The following is a 14,914-nucleotide window of genomic DNA, read 5'->3' as shown; positions in this document are numbered from 1 at the left end:
CAGCAGACACTCTGGTACCCAGTGAGGGTGGGGGGAAGGGAGTGGGGTGTCCCAGCTGTCACGAGTTGAAGACCTGAGGCCTTGCCTCCGTTTTCCTGAACCCCATAACGCCCCATAAGACATTAAAGGTGGTGGGCAGGTGGGAAATATGACCAAGAATTGGCATGGGGTGGGCTGACTCGTTTGGATTCGATCTGGGTGGGGGGTGGGGGCCATGCCAGGGAGAGTGTGGGGGTGGGGGCGGGAGAAGAACACGATGGTGCTCAAATCGTAAATGCTAGGGAGCAAGGAGCCCGGTGAAACAGCTCCAAGTGAAAGCAGACAATTAGGAAATCCTGTGTGAGTGTGTTACCGTTTCAGAAAAGTGTCACAGCACGTAGGCAGGCCTGCCAGGCCACGTTTGAAAGTGAAAGTCTTTCTGCAATGGTGTGGACATACAGGTCTGTGTTGTTTTAACAGCCTCTTCTCCAAATACCCTTTAAGAAGTATTCTTTCAGGGGCACCTGGGCGGCTCAGATGGTTAAGCGTCTGCCTTCGGCTCAGGTCATGATCCCAGGGTCCTGGGATCGAGCCCCGCATTGGGCTCCCTGCTCCGCGGGGGGCCTGCTTCTCCCTCTCCCTCTGCTTCTCCCCCTGCTCATATTCTCTCTCTCTCTGTATCTCGAATGAATTAAAAAAAAAAAGTTAAAAAAAAAAGAAGTATTCTTTCAAAAATTACTTGTTGAGGATCTTCTCTGTCCCAGGTGTTGTGCTGGGTCCTGGGGTTATAGTAGTGAACAGTTGTGTCAGCTTTTCATAACCCCCTGCCCTGGACCCAAGGCAAGCAACAAATCAATCCAAACCCAAGCAGGGCTCCGATCAGCCACCCTCTCCACCCGCGCCACCACCCCCGCCCCCCGCCACCCGGCTTTGCTCAAGAAACGCCACCTGGCCTCGTGGGTGCCCCAGCCCGCCCCGCAGTACCAGGAGCTTTTCATTCCCACCACACTGATAAATATTTCAGAGGCCATGTATCCGGGAGACACAGCCGGCCGCTCGTGCCTCCGGTTAGCTTCATCTTTGTCTCCACCGAGGGCAGGGGGGCGGCTGCAGGCTCCAGGCGGGGCCTAACTGCAGGTGCACCTGCCAGAGGGAGAAATGTATTTTCCATGCATCCAGTCGGATGGCCGGCCCGCGGTCGACAGAGGGCAGGGAAAGGGGGGGGTCCGCTGCTGACAGTGGAGGTAGCGTGGCAGGAGGGCCCACAGGTACACCAAGTCTGCCCCTTCACGGATGCGCCTCCCCGCTCTCCCTCCGCCACCTCTTGGCCCAAGCAGGCCAGGATCTGCACCAGCCGCACACCGTGGCTACGCCAGCCAGTGGAAGGAAGGGCAGACTTTGAAGAGGAAATTCACAGAAGCTGGAGGAGGAAGGGGGACCAGGTCTGGAGGTCACCGTGTCCTGCAACACTTCCCGCTCTGAGTCAGGGCCTCCACGGAGGAGGACAAGGGCAAGACTTGCCAAGAATAGCCAGGCCCTGGCAGGTGCGGGGTGGCCTGAGACTGGGGTTCGCCAGCGCCATCCTGCCCACCCCCATCCCCCCACCTGTGGCACAGTTGGGCTTGGGTTTCGTTTTTTGTTTTCAGGACACGGAGGGCCCACCTGGCTGTGGTTCAGACCAGCTGGGAAGACCGAAGCCCCTTGACCACAGAACACAGGAAGTGATGGCAAACATGCCCGTCCTTTACCTAAACTCTTTCAGTGGCTCTCCTGCCTTGGGAGAAAGGCCAGGGGTCTGAACGCAGCACAACATCTGGTCTTGTTACCATCTCCCCGCCGAATTATGCTCCAGGCTTGAACACACCACCATCCTCTCACCTCCAGGTCTTTGTGCCTGGAACATTCTTCCCCTCATCTGGCTAGCCTCTAGTCATCCTTTGGGCACCTCTGAGAAGGTTTCCTTGACACCCACTACTGTCCAGACCCGGTTGGGTAGAACTCCACAGGCACCTCGAATACCCCCTTCTGTTCCTCTTACTCACAACACACTTACACATCTGGCCTCCCTACGAGACTCTGAGGAACCCACAGGCAGGACCACAATTTCTTCCCAGCACCACATGCCCTGTGCCTGGCCCAGGCCCTGGCGCAGCTCCTGGCCCATCATGGGCGCTCAGTAAATATTTATCAGTTAAGTGATGAGAGAAACAAGATAGGCTAGGGTCAGGTAAGTACCACAAAAGAGAAAGCAGGGCATCTGGAACTGAGCCCCTGGTGCTGGTCTCATTCACAGCCACTGTTCACAGCACAGTCTCTCTCAAGACTGTGAGGGAGAGGATCCTGCTTGCCCCCTCGTTAATGCACAAGGCCCCGGTAGAGTCTGGCACAGAGAGAAGGCTCTGCGATGGGTGCTGCACGAAGGACACCATGAACTGGCAGCATGGCTGTTGGTCCACGGGTAGGGCCTAGGACCCCTTTGTCACTCCTGCAAAGCTTGTCCTCCAATACATGGCAGGGCTGGACACCTAGAGTCACCAGCTTCTGTAGGGAAAAAAGGAACCGACTTCTCAGGGGAGTGGCCCCAGCACTTGCCTCCAGCTTTTCCCTACTTTATTTTCTACTCATTGAAACCCTGCCCATCCTACGAGGTGCAGCTCAAACCTCTTGCAGGAAGCTCTGGTGAAGTCCCAGCCCATAGGGGCTTCCTTCTTTTCCAATCTCTGCCATTTACTGGCTGAGGACCTGGGCCAGTCACAGCACACGGGGACAGTAGACCACACAGCTCACAAGGCCACGGTGAGGACTGAGTGCCATCAGGCTCGCTAGGCAGCCAGCACAGGGCAGGTCCATGCCACGCAGTGATCCCCGCCGCACTGTCTCGTGTACGGCAGCTCTGAGTTCTCAGCAGAGCAGAAAGTCCTGGAAAATGGGGAGCACCATGTATTGTCTCTTGCACCCCTCCCAGGGCTTAGCACAGGGCTGGCCACCCAGGCTAGGCTCATTCAACCCCCGCTGAGTGACCTGTATCTCTTTTTCTTCAATTCTGGATTTTGATGGTAGGGAAACTGTATCCATTTCCTTCCCAGCCCCCTGCCCTGCCCCGTACCAGCTCAGGGCTCTGATGGCGAGAGAATCTGACAGAGTGTCAGAGGTACCCTAATCTGCCCAGCCGTCTGACTGCTGGGCACACGATGACCACGCCGAAAGCCCAGCAGGAAGAGTGGCTCTGGGGCTCTCCTGTGGCTCCAGGACCCCACACGTGGCGCCAGGGAAGAGAACGAAAGATGCCCCATTACCTCAAGCCAAGAACCTATGTCCTGATCCCTGGTGACAGGGAGCAGAAGGCAGGAAGTCCAGGAGGAGGTAAACAAAAACACACTCACAGCATATACCTGCAGCCAGGAGGGGCCCCTCCCAGCCCGTCTCCCCCCTCCCACGGCTGACTAACAGACCCATCCCAGGAAGGGCAAACACAGAATAAACAGCACTTAGCTTTCAACACTCTCCCGGAGGGCACTTCCCTTTTCCTCCCACTGCCCTCTTCCAGGGACCAGCCTGGGATGTTCTGCTCATCCTTCTAGGTCGCTGAACCCTGGATAGACCCCTGCTTGGCTCCAGAGTCCCTCACTCCTAACAGTCATCTCAGCCCCTGACAACATGGCATCTTCTTTCCCCCACATCTTCCTGGCCCCAGGACCTTTACAAAGCCATGGCTTGTCCTCTGAGGGCTTCATGGGACAAAGAACACCTACTAGATAGGCTTCGGTGGGCTAACCTGGGAACCTAGGCATCACACAATGTTGTTTATATACAATACGTTTGTAGTTTGGAATGCAGGAAATGAGCATACATCTCCTCGGAGCAAAGTAGCTGTTAGCTGCCCCCATCGATATGACCTGTAGTTGCCCTTACTTTGCTGCTAGGAATCTTGGGGCCCTAGTGCCCCCAGTTTCCTTGCTGCTTCCCCTCCCTAGCTCCCATCGCAGCAATGGGGAGCCTGCCCTACCCCACCCTGTTATGCTGTTGCTGGAAGAGGCAGTCACCCGGCTGTGGGGGGAAACCCTCCTCCACCTCAGCAGCTGTTCCCATTGGTGAGATGTCTGGAAGCCAGGTGTCCTCACCTGGATTATACACAGTGTGGAGTTACTGTTACCACAACCAGGCCCAGGGGCAGGCAGAGCTGACAGGGAGAAGCAGGAAGAGGGCCTGGGGCTCAGACACTGGTTTCTCTCAGCTCCCCACATGTTCCTTTCCAATTTCTCCTACCAATCCTGTGGAGTGCCCAGCCTGAGGGTGCTCAGAGGCCCTGAACACCGCATGGTCAGGGCTGAGGGTCAAGAGGAGACACCTGGAGTGTCTCGGTGAGGAATCCAGGAAGTCACGCTGCCTGCCATGTTCACAACTCCATTCTGAGAAAAGCAGGCCCTAGCAGGACTCTCTGCAGAAAGACGCCATGACTGGTGCCATGGATGGTCTGGCCATAGAACACCATGGTCTGGATGGACACAGGGAGTGGGACACTTGGGGTGCTCAGTGTAAGCCCTGCCCTGGGAGAAACTCCAGCTTGGATGCTGGCCACCTGGCCCCACCGGACCCTCTCTTTAGGCAATATGAACACCAGGAACACACAGAAGACCTGAGTGGCCGTCTCATTCTCCATGACCCTATCTGGGAGGCACGCCCAGTGCACCCTCCACTCGTGGCCCACCCCCGGCGACCCCCACAGCAGTGTTTCTTCCTGGCACACCAAAAGAACCCACTTCAACTGGGGGCGGTGGTCAGCTGAGTGCATCTCTTCTAACTTCCTCCCCTGTTTCCCATGCCCATCAGAGCCCATTCTTGGTTGTTTCTTTCCTACTCAGAGAAAATCGTCTGAAAATGGAGCCCCATAGTGTCCTAAGTTTTCCTCACCCCACGTAGGTGCCCAGCCGTTGGTGGAAAATAGCACGAGCCTCCAGCGGATCTAATCTGAGCCATGCCATTAACCTCAGGAGTGACCTCAGGAAAACACCCCGCTCTGGGCCCCCATTTCACATCTGTAAAATGGTTCTCTCAACCGGCAGAAAACACTTTCTTTTATGTCTCCTTGCCACATTCTATGGAACTTCCACAGATCTGTCTTTTAACTCACAAACGTTCTCTTCAGGTATGTTAATTCATTTAAGCATTACACTTGAGTCATTTTTGTTTCCTTTTTTTCCTCTCTCCGGAGCCTCTTCTTGGCCCTTCCTACCACATTGACTCTTAAACTGGACAGGCCAGGGAACCAGTGTGAGGTCTCCAGCTGCTAACCATCTCCATCCTCACCATGCACTTGGGCACTAAGCACAACAGGGTGGGTCCTCGGAAGCCCCTAGACCAACTGTAACATCAACTTGGGCCAGGGTTCCATCGGCCACCTGACCTCCATAAGCCCTGGCCTGACCTGGGGAACCCGTCCACCGAATTAATTTTGACAACCAAATTTTTAATTTCTAGAAGTCCTTTTGACTCTTTTCCCCCTGATACTCTTCTGTTTTACCTTGTTGGTCTAACGCCTTCCTTCAGCTCTTTAATTATTTTGAACATGCTTATTTTATGATCTCTTTTCAGACTGTCCTATCATTTCCAGGTATTGAGGGAATAATTCTCCTGTTGTTTTGCATTTGATGGCTCATACTCGGGTGGTACATTTTTCTTTGGTGGAGCCCCATATTCTCTGGAAAGTACTTGTAATATGTGTGTCTGCTAGGACCTGGGAGTTTTACCAGTTTTGGTCTTTTTTTCTGTACATATATTCTGGGCTTGGGGTTTCCTAACTACTTGGATTCAGTCCCTACATCTGTGAGTACCTCAGGTTTGAACTTCTGTTCTTTAAGAAGAACCTTTCTCCTCATACCCCACCACCAGGTAGGTGGAAGCTTCCTTGTAGCTGCTTCAGGGCAGTGAGTCTTCACACCCCCAAGAATTCAAAACTGTTGCTGTTTATGTAAATGTACGGCCGCCTCCCGATAAGAGATCAGTTCAGTGGAGTGTAAAAGACCTCCCTTGTCTTTGTCATCACTGTGTCTTGAGGGCCAGGACAGTGCCCTGCGCACAGCAGGCTGTCGATATACATTTGCTGGGTAAGTGACTGAGGACACTGTGACTTGTGGGGGCTCTGCTCCACGAGACAGTCTGAGGCTCCCCTGGATTGGGTGCTGCCAACGTCTCTTGCTTCTGCCACCTTCGCTCCCCGCCTCAAGCCCTGAACACCCTCTCCCAGCATGCAAGCAGCAGAGCATGGGGCTGGCTGGTCGCGGGGACTCACTGGAAATGGAGGTGTACACAGCGAAGGCCCTGAGGCTGGTCATCTCCTTCCTGCGGGTCCTCTCCACGCGGGTGCAGAAGATGTTCTCCCAGGCGTACAGCTTGAGCAGCTTGATGCCACGGAGCATCTCGTTGGTCTGCTTCAGCCTCTCGTTGGAATACTCCTGCCAGGGGTCCCCAAGTCAGAAAGGAGTCTCCTCTGCCCCCGTCCCACCCAAGAGGAAGGGGCCGAGTCAATGCCCTCACCGTTTCACAGACAATGCCCAGCTCCTGTGCCCACGGGGATGCCCCCTGCCTTCTCCATTCATCCCCGTTCACACACACAGAAACTGAGGCCTGGCCAGGGAAGTGGTCTGCTTAGGGCCAATGAGTGTGGCTGTGTGTGTGTGTGTTCACCTGTGCGTGGCTGTTTGGCGGCATCTGGGGGAAGAGCGAGGAGCCTCTCTGACGGACAGGGAGAGGAAGCAAGCAGCCAAGCAGCCAAGCAGCCGCATGGGAAAGGCTGGGGAAAGGGGGCCTGAGCATGCCCAGGACACTCACTCACCAGTGTGCTCCGCTGGGCCTGGGAGAGCTTGGTGGCCACAAAGTACTGCACAGGGGCCAGGAGGATGATGACAGCCGCCCCGATTAAGGCACTGACACCGAGGATGTAGTAGAGGAGAATCACACCCACGATGATCTGAGGGAGGGTCACGGGGGTGAGTTTCCTCTGACCTGCTGGCTGCCCTGGGGGAGGGGGTGCTGTTTCCAGCTGTTCCCGGGGGCCAGAGGAGGAGGCGTGACAAAGCAATTTCAGAAAGAGGTATTAACATGAGGCCGTCTCTGCACAAGCAGTGGCTTTCTGGGCTGATGGCTAACTGCATTTATCTGCCAGCCCGCTGGGGCGTTAACTCTCTCCAAATCTACCTTCCAGATGGGAGTCTCAGAGCTGAGGTTGCACAACGGGTGTAACGGCACCTTTTGTTCTGTTTGCTGGCTGTCCAAGCTGACAGTTCCCTCCCGCGGGGAGAAAAGTGATGTAGGAGCGAGCACAGGGGCTCTGCTGCGTCCCGCCGGACAAACTGATCCGGGGGCTGGGAGTTCAAGTCCCATTCTTAGGCTCCTGGCATCTTTAAAAAAAAATTTTTTTTTTTAAAGATTTTCTTTATTTACTTACAGAGAGAGACACAGCGAGAGAGGGAACACAAGCAGGGGGAGTGGGAGAGGGAGAAGCAGGCTTCCCGGAGCAGGGAGCCTGATGTGGGGCTCGATCCCAGGACCCTGAGATCATGACCTGAGCCGAAGGCAGACGCTTAACAACTGAGCCACCCAGGCGCCCCTCCTGGCATCTTTTTAGAAATAAAATATGCACTGTCTTCTATTAAGCTAATTATGACATATATAAGAAAACGAAAATGATCTCTTAAATTTGTGACATGCTGTACAGTGACTGGTCTTTGGATTAAAATAGAAGTTTTTATAATTCTTAGCGGCAGATACACTTTATAATCTATAATACAGATCTACATATGTACATGAAGGCTGTTGCTTCACTTTTTTAGTGACTCTGGCAAGTATTCTCTGAAAAGAGAATTCTTCTGTTTCTAGCTTTATGCAAACGACCGCCTGCTTCTGAATATTTATGAGAAGTGTAAATTACTCTTGCCAGCCCCTGAAGCATCAAGATGACAATTTATCAGGTTGCCTTCAGAGGCAGACAGCTCTAAATTCAGGGCTTATTCTAAAGGAACAGATGTGCTGTCTTCCTTAATTGGGGAGGAAAAAAAAGTCTGCCTGGGTTGGCCCCGCACTCCCTGAGCCCTGCACGAAATTGGCAGTAAGCAACTCGCACTACCTCAAGGACGGAAGAGCAGGTGAGCGGCTCTGTAATTTCTCTGAATCACAGAATGCCTTTTGTGTTAGCAGGATCTTAGGGGCTGGTTAAGTGACCCCTTCACCCCCTGTCTCCCAGGGTTTCACTGATTTAAATGCTGACACAGGGGTGCAGAGGAGCACGTTAGGAAATAAAGAAACTCCTACTCCTGCCTGGCTCTGCTTGCATCATCCTACCCCCAAATTATCCCTGGCATCCAGTCTTTTCATTAGCTGTCCTCATATGGAGGCAATCAGGGCATCGTTCAGCAGCTTATAGATCCAGACATCAAGGGAACTCCCAGAGCACTCCCACAGTCACCACCACGGCACCTGCTAGGGGTCGATGCCCAAACCCCCACCACCTCCAAGTGCTGGCAGCTGCTGGAACAGGACCTGGAAACACAGCTGCTGCTTCTGCCAGCCTCCCTCTCACCCTCCACCCACCCCTTGTCATGCTCCCCAAATTCTTCTGTCCACGCCTCTATTCTGCAGGGGTCTCAGGGACCCCACGGAAGAATAGACCAGAAATCAGGGATTCTGAGTATGCAAAGCAAAGGTAGGGAACACAAGGGCTATTGTAGCCCCTATTTGCAAGTTAGGAAAATGATCTAGTAGAGTAGTGGGGAGATCATAGGCCCTGGAGTCTGCAGGCCTGAGTTTGAATGCAGTCCCAGCACCTAGCTGTGCAATCTTAGGTAAGTTACTTAACCTCTCTGAGTTTCAGCTTCTTCATCCTTAAAATGGGGATTTTAATGCCCACTTAGCAGGACTGCTGTGAAAATTAAATGAATATATATAATAAGTACCTAGAATAATACCTGGCATGTAGTTAGAGATCAAGGCTGGGCAGCAACCCTCTTCTTACAAACAAACAGACAAACAAATAAATAGGCCTTATGGGAACTCTGTCACTAGGGAACCACAGAAAGGAGATAACCTGGGAATAGTGCTGCTACCGGCTCACTGTGCGGCCCACCCTCTCCAGGCCTCCAGCGCCCATGGGATGGGGAATCAAAGAAGTCCCCACTCTTGCCAAGTTCCTTAACATGGTGTTCATAAGCTTCAGGGGGCCAGCAAAGCCCCTGAAATTGTAGGCAAAATGTGTGAAGGCACACTGGTTTTTCTGAGAAGGTTTCGTTAGATTTTCAAAAGTATGCGTAGGTCAGAGGTTGCCTAGGGCTGCGAGAGGGGATGACGAGTGACTGCCAATGGGCACGGGTTTCCTTCCAGGGTGATGAAAGTGTTCTAAATGGTGATGACGGCTGCACAGCTCCAAATATGCTAAACCCACTCAACTGCACATTTTAAATGGGTGAATTATATCTTAATGAAGCTGTTCTTTTAAAAAGTATATGTGATAAAAAAAAAAATCCAAAACAAAACATTAGAAATCAAGGAGCACCTTGGGGGTAAAGCAGTGGAGCTCCTGAGCTGGTTTGAGTATGCTCAAAAGCTGCATGGCCTGTGGCCAGCCAGGCTGCACAGAGCATCCTGACTAGGTTGAAGGCACTGTGTCGACTCTGGGTAGTGACACTGGGTCTTGAGGGTTGCTGAAACCTCTTCTCAGTGGCAAAGGTATAGCCTTTAAGGAATTAAAAATGGAAAACCAAGTGATACTTCATGATAAATAAGCAAAAGTAAGTGATTCGTGGGGATAAAACTACCATGCCCCATTGTTGGGAGGGTTAACTACACAAGCGAGAGAGGCTGGGGCAAGTGTTATTCGTTAGTATCGTTAGCAACGATGTATGTGCCATAAACGTTATAAGTCATAGTAATGATGACAATACAGTAGGTTTGGTGGACAAACTCTTTCAAAGGAGGTGGTTTAAGGGGACATAACAAAAAGCGTTCTTGTGGATATAAGTCTGGTAACTATATTAGATGAGCTCTCTAGGCCCTTCTATAGTTTCTGTAGTCACCGATCCATCTTGGCAGAGAAGGAGGGTGCACAGGAGTCTAGGCATGGGTAAGTGGTAATAGGGGATGGCATATAGGGCTGTCCCCATAAAAAGGGCCATCAGATTCCCTGCCCTACCTCCCCATCAAGATGCCTAGCTGACTCCCTGTGCAAGTCTCTCCTTCTATTTTCCTTTAATGTCTTTCAAATATAAGCTTTACAGATAAGAAGGACCAATAAAAATCACTTGAGATTAAGGCTTATGGAATTTGCATCCCAAGGAACAATGGATTCTGGACCGATAAAGTCCTCACTCACACCAAAGTGTGCAATTTCGAGGGATCTGGTATTTACTTAGTGACTACTCTGTGCCAGGCACTCTGCTTGGCGCTTTACTTACATCATCTAATTGAATCGTCATAGCAACCCCAAAGGGTAGGAATCATGCCCATTTCATAGATGAGGAAACTGAGGCTCAGACAGGTTAAGTATTTGAATCAACCTGTTTTACCAAAGCCCAGACACTATCCTCTCTACCAGGCAGTCTCTCTGGAGCCTGCAGGTGCTCTGGGATTCCCACTTCTGGTCTGAGCACCAGAGTGAAGCATGGGCTCCATGGGAGAAGCTCCAGATGAAAGAGCAGACCAGCCCAGGGGTCAGATAAGCCATGCTGAGGATTTGCCTACTATCGTTGGGAGAGAATGCCACCTCCTTCAGAGCCAGCCCCAAAGGTTGTCTGGCTTTAGAAATAAATCATGGCTTTGATTTTCAAAAATAATACACGTTTATTGGAGAATTTAGAAATGCATAAAGAAAATAAAAATTACCGTAATCCCACCATGTGGCCTTCTAGTTCTTTTTCCTGTGTGTATCTGTGCAAATATGTATATATACATACATTCCAATTCAGTGCAAAGCTCACTGCATATACTATTTTGTAACTTTTTTTGGCTTAAATATACATCATGAACATTTTTCAATGTAATTAAGTACTTTGTGGCTACATAACTTTTAAGGTCTGCAAAAGTGTTCCACATATGATTATTCTATACTTTTTTAAGCCTTAATGACGAGAGAGATGGCTAGACCATTTGCTGAGTGTGAGACAGTATAGGGAGCCAGGCGTATACCCCATGGAGACCCCAAAAGGGTGGAAGGTGCAGGCAAACATGGAATGGAAGATGGTGCGCTCCTAGTCACCGGGCACGTCCTAGAAGATTCTGACTCTGTGCCCTCCACCCCCAATGCTGGCACACAGCCCTTACCTGCCCTGGCATAGCCCAGAGGTTTGGGCACAAGAAGAAAAACCACATGAGCTGGTTGGTGTCGATGGCAACCAGGTTGCAGATCTGCGCGGCTGTCATTTCCCCCATGGACAGGTTGGAGGTGGACAGGTGCATAATTTTGTTGTAAATCTTGGTCTGGAAATGAGAGCAGAGTGTTCCACATTTGTCATCATCATTGTCCTAATCCCTCTCCCAGATGCCATGTGTCTACAATGGGCCAGTACTTTCTCAGACATTACAGAGCAGCTCTGTAAGGGGGCAATGAGTGGGGAAAATGAGTGTTCCAATTTCACACATGAGGTAATTAAGGCTCAGAGAGGTAAAGGGCTTTGATTCTAGATCAAGCAAGTCAGAAAGGCAGCATTCAAATGAGGAATCCATGCTGGCAAGGCAAGCTACTTTCCCCAGCAAAGCAAGACCTCTCCCTTGGGGACAGGACTTAATTAGCTCTTAAATCTTAATAGCAGATCTTCAGGTCCAGTTGTATTCTTGATTTGCCAGAAGCCAGTGGAGAACACACTCCAGAGCCATAAAAATGATAAAGTGGGGCAGCTGTCTGCATTAATGTGGCTATCTTCAGCTGGGGGCGGGGGTATGCTCTGAGGCCAAGTCCTGTCTTAATTGAGCCTTGAAACAAAACAGGCGGTCAGCCTGGGAAGGTCTTATGTGAGACGGGACATATAAGTGTCAATCAGCCCCATCATCATTGGGAGTCCAGCTACCCAGAGCACCTTGTTCTGTCTGTCTCTCCAGGGCAGATGGGGAGCAGCCATGGTAATGGGAGAACTCTGAACCTAAAAGCTCTTTGTGCAGAGTGGTCATGCCTTCTAGAAAGATGGCAATTTTCAGGGTGTGTGCTCTTTAACAAGGAAAAATGCATTCCCATCTTCAATGCCCTAGGGATGGCTGCTCTTAAATGAAATTCTATTGTGCATTTGTTATAAGGTGCATTCCCAGCTCCCTTAATTCATCTTTTGTGAGATCCAGGTTATTTGCGGGTCAGGTTTGCTTAAAGCATGAACCTACTCTATGTCTTTTTGTGAGTTTATATACACCATGGGTAAAATAATGGCAATGACATTTTTGACAGATCTATGCACAGCCTAGGTTATGTGAAATCAGTCTTCAAAGAATAATAATAAATCTAGTTTCAGTGAAGTAGGAACATAGAGTAATCTACCAAAGAATGCATTATTCAGTAAAGACCAGGATATACAGAAATATGCAACTGACTAATAGCTGGCGTATGTCAAAAAATTATGTATCTAATACAAAAATTTTGCTTAATAACGTTTCATGCAAGAACTGTGGTTATTCTCAAACTCATGAAGACATGGACCCTTATGTATAATCTTATGTAAAGCTCTGAAAAAAAGGTTTGTTTTTCTAATTTGTTTCCACAATCAATGCTAGCATTTTCTTTTTGTAGCATATGAATTTAGCTCTCCTGGATCAGACAGTTCGATAAAAACAATTACATGCGAATACATTTAAAACCCATTTTTGGCTCTTTTAGTGTAATTGGAAAATACTGGGCCAGTGTGTAATTTATGACATACAAACAGAAAGATTTAATTACAAAACTGTTTGACTACAAAACTCACTGTCATCTATGGTGGTCTATGGTGGTATGTGTCTGCCAGTCTGTGCTGAACCTGGACAAAAAACCTTTCAGAGAGGTTTTCTGAACTGAGGAATAGCTTGGTTCCTCCTAGCTCTGAGCCCCTAGGAATCTCAGAGGGCCTTAGATTTCCTGGGCTCTTTCCACCGTTCTCATATGATGACATTCCTGAGGAAATGACTGTTTTCTCAGTGAAAAACCACTGGGGATGGACAGCATTGTCATGTACAGTTGCACAGGCTGTGCACTACACAACTCGGGGGGGCGCCATTCACATGGACTATACTAAGATAAATGGAGTTTGGATCCAGCCCAGGCCATCCCCTTCTCCTCTCAGTCCCATTTCTGTAAAGCCGCTGATCCTGGGCTCCCAAGGGACCGGTCGGTGTTAAAAATCTGAGTAACATTTCTGTTCTGAAGTATGAGGTGGCTTTGGGTTTGGTCACAACTTCCGAGTGTTCTGACTTCATGGGAATTTCTGGGTATGGCAGAATCAACGAATTGTCCCCCAGGATCTATTCTCCCCTCTTCACAAGAAGAATTTCTAGGGGACATATAGGGCTGTCCAGAATGAAGACCACAAATTCTAGCCTCTCTAGGTATGGCCTGGTGGCCAATTTCTCATCAATGGGATGGGAGAGAATATGCGCAACTTCTGTGTTATGATTTTAAAAGAAGGCAGCGCTCCCTTCTGTTGCCCCAGCTTTCTACTCTTGCTGGTTTAAGTGTAGGTCTAATAGTGACAATGCCAAAAGCCACCTTCAACCATAAGACAAAAATCACATGAAAGCAGCATTCCAGAAGGAGCCAAGGTCTCTGATGAGCATGCTGCTGCCATACCAGCCCTGACTCAGTGTGAAAAACAAACTTTTATGCTATTTAAACCACTATCACACTGGATCTCCTCATCTCAACAGTGGAACCAAAATTCTAAAGAAAACACTAGGGCTTAGACAACTCTCATCACCGCCTTGCTTAAAAGTGCCCTGAATCCTTCCTGATTTTGATCATCATTTTAACCCATGCTGAGAAGGAAGCCATAGGGGGCAGGAGCGAGGACCTAGACCCAAGGGACTCACGGGGCCAGATAAATTTCTCTTGTTAGGACCCAAGATTTAAGAGCTCAAATCGGGCGCCTGGGTGGCTCAGTTGGTTAAGCAACTGCCTTCGGCTCAGGTCATGATCCTGGAGTCCCGGGATCGAGTCCTGCATCGGGCTCCCTGCTCAGCAGGGAGTCTGCTTCTCCCTCTCCCGCTCCCCCCTCTTGTGCTCTCTCTCTCTCTCACTCTCTCTCTCAAATAAATAAATAAATAAATAAAATAAGAGCTCAAATCGATATTCGAGGCTTATCTAGTTCTGGTATGTCAAACTCGTTTCTTTCTTTGCACTCAAAGAAGACCAGTGGCAGACCCCTGGAACAGAATCTGGAGAAGGATTCTGAGTCTGTATGTGCATTCAGCAGGAAAGAGTGAGGTGACCCATCAGTGATGTCTGTCCCAGTCAAGGCCGAGCAGGTGAAATCACAGACCCAGTGCCAGGCAGAACCAAGGCTGGACCCCTACACTCCCCGAGTCCAGTCCAAGGCACTTTCCACCCTCCTACACTGCTTTGTCAACAGTTATTGATTCAAAGCACTGCTAAAGGGCAATAACAACAAAAAGATAAACTCACCGCAGAATTACTCTCGAGTGCCCGTGAGGATGAATAATGTGGTTTTTACTGCGAAGTGAAAACATCATTAGCCAAGTACCTGTATTGCTCCTCTCAAGTTAATTCCAGTTTCAATGGCGACATAGTAGGATGCTTGCAGAAATGTCCTTTGGAGTAGGAGGGCGAGGAACAGAAGCACGGCTAGGACGTAGGCATTAGCAAGGAACTCTTGGGATGAGACAAAGTAAACCCCGAGAAATTGCTTCTGTGGGAAAGAGAATTCGGAGATGACCACCATTAACACCTGTTAGTGTGCCATGGTGGCCGTTATTATAG

At 50.1% G+C, this 14,914-nt stretch overlaps 1 protein-coding gene across 5 annotated transcripts in view; it reads right to left on the bottom strand.

The window, feature by feature from the left end:
* Window positions 1–14,914, bottom strand: part of ABCC8 (ATP binding cassette subfamily C member 8) — a 75,283-nt gene that overhangs the window by 38,886 nt on the left and 21,483 nt on the right. For all 5 annotated transcript variants that reach the window (XM_034995072.1, XM_034995075.1, XM_034995077.1 and 2 more), the window contains exons 7-10: window positions 14,679–14,843; window positions 11,287–11,442; window positions 6,812–6,946; window positions 6,269–6,431 (exon numbers count right to left, since the gene is read on the bottom strand). In XM_034995072.1, coding sequence (XP_034850963.1) covers window positions 6,269–6,431; window positions 6,812–6,946; window positions 11,287–11,442; window positions 14,679–14,843 — 619 coding nt within the window. The remainder of the gene's footprint in view (window positions 1–6,268; window positions 6,432–6,811; window positions 6,947–11,286; window positions 11,443–14,678; window positions 14,844–14,914) is intronic.

This window comes from Mirounga leonina, unplaced genomic scaffold, assembly GCF_011800145.1.
Source record: "Mirounga leonina isolate KUSES-001 unplaced genomic scaffold, KU_Mleo_1.0 Mir_92, whole genome shotgun sequence".
Classification (NCBI taxonomy): Eukaryota; Metazoa; Chordata; class Mammalia; order Carnivora; family Phocidae; genus Mirounga; species Mirounga leonina.
This window is presented reverse-complemented; position numbering and strand designations above follow the sequence as displayed.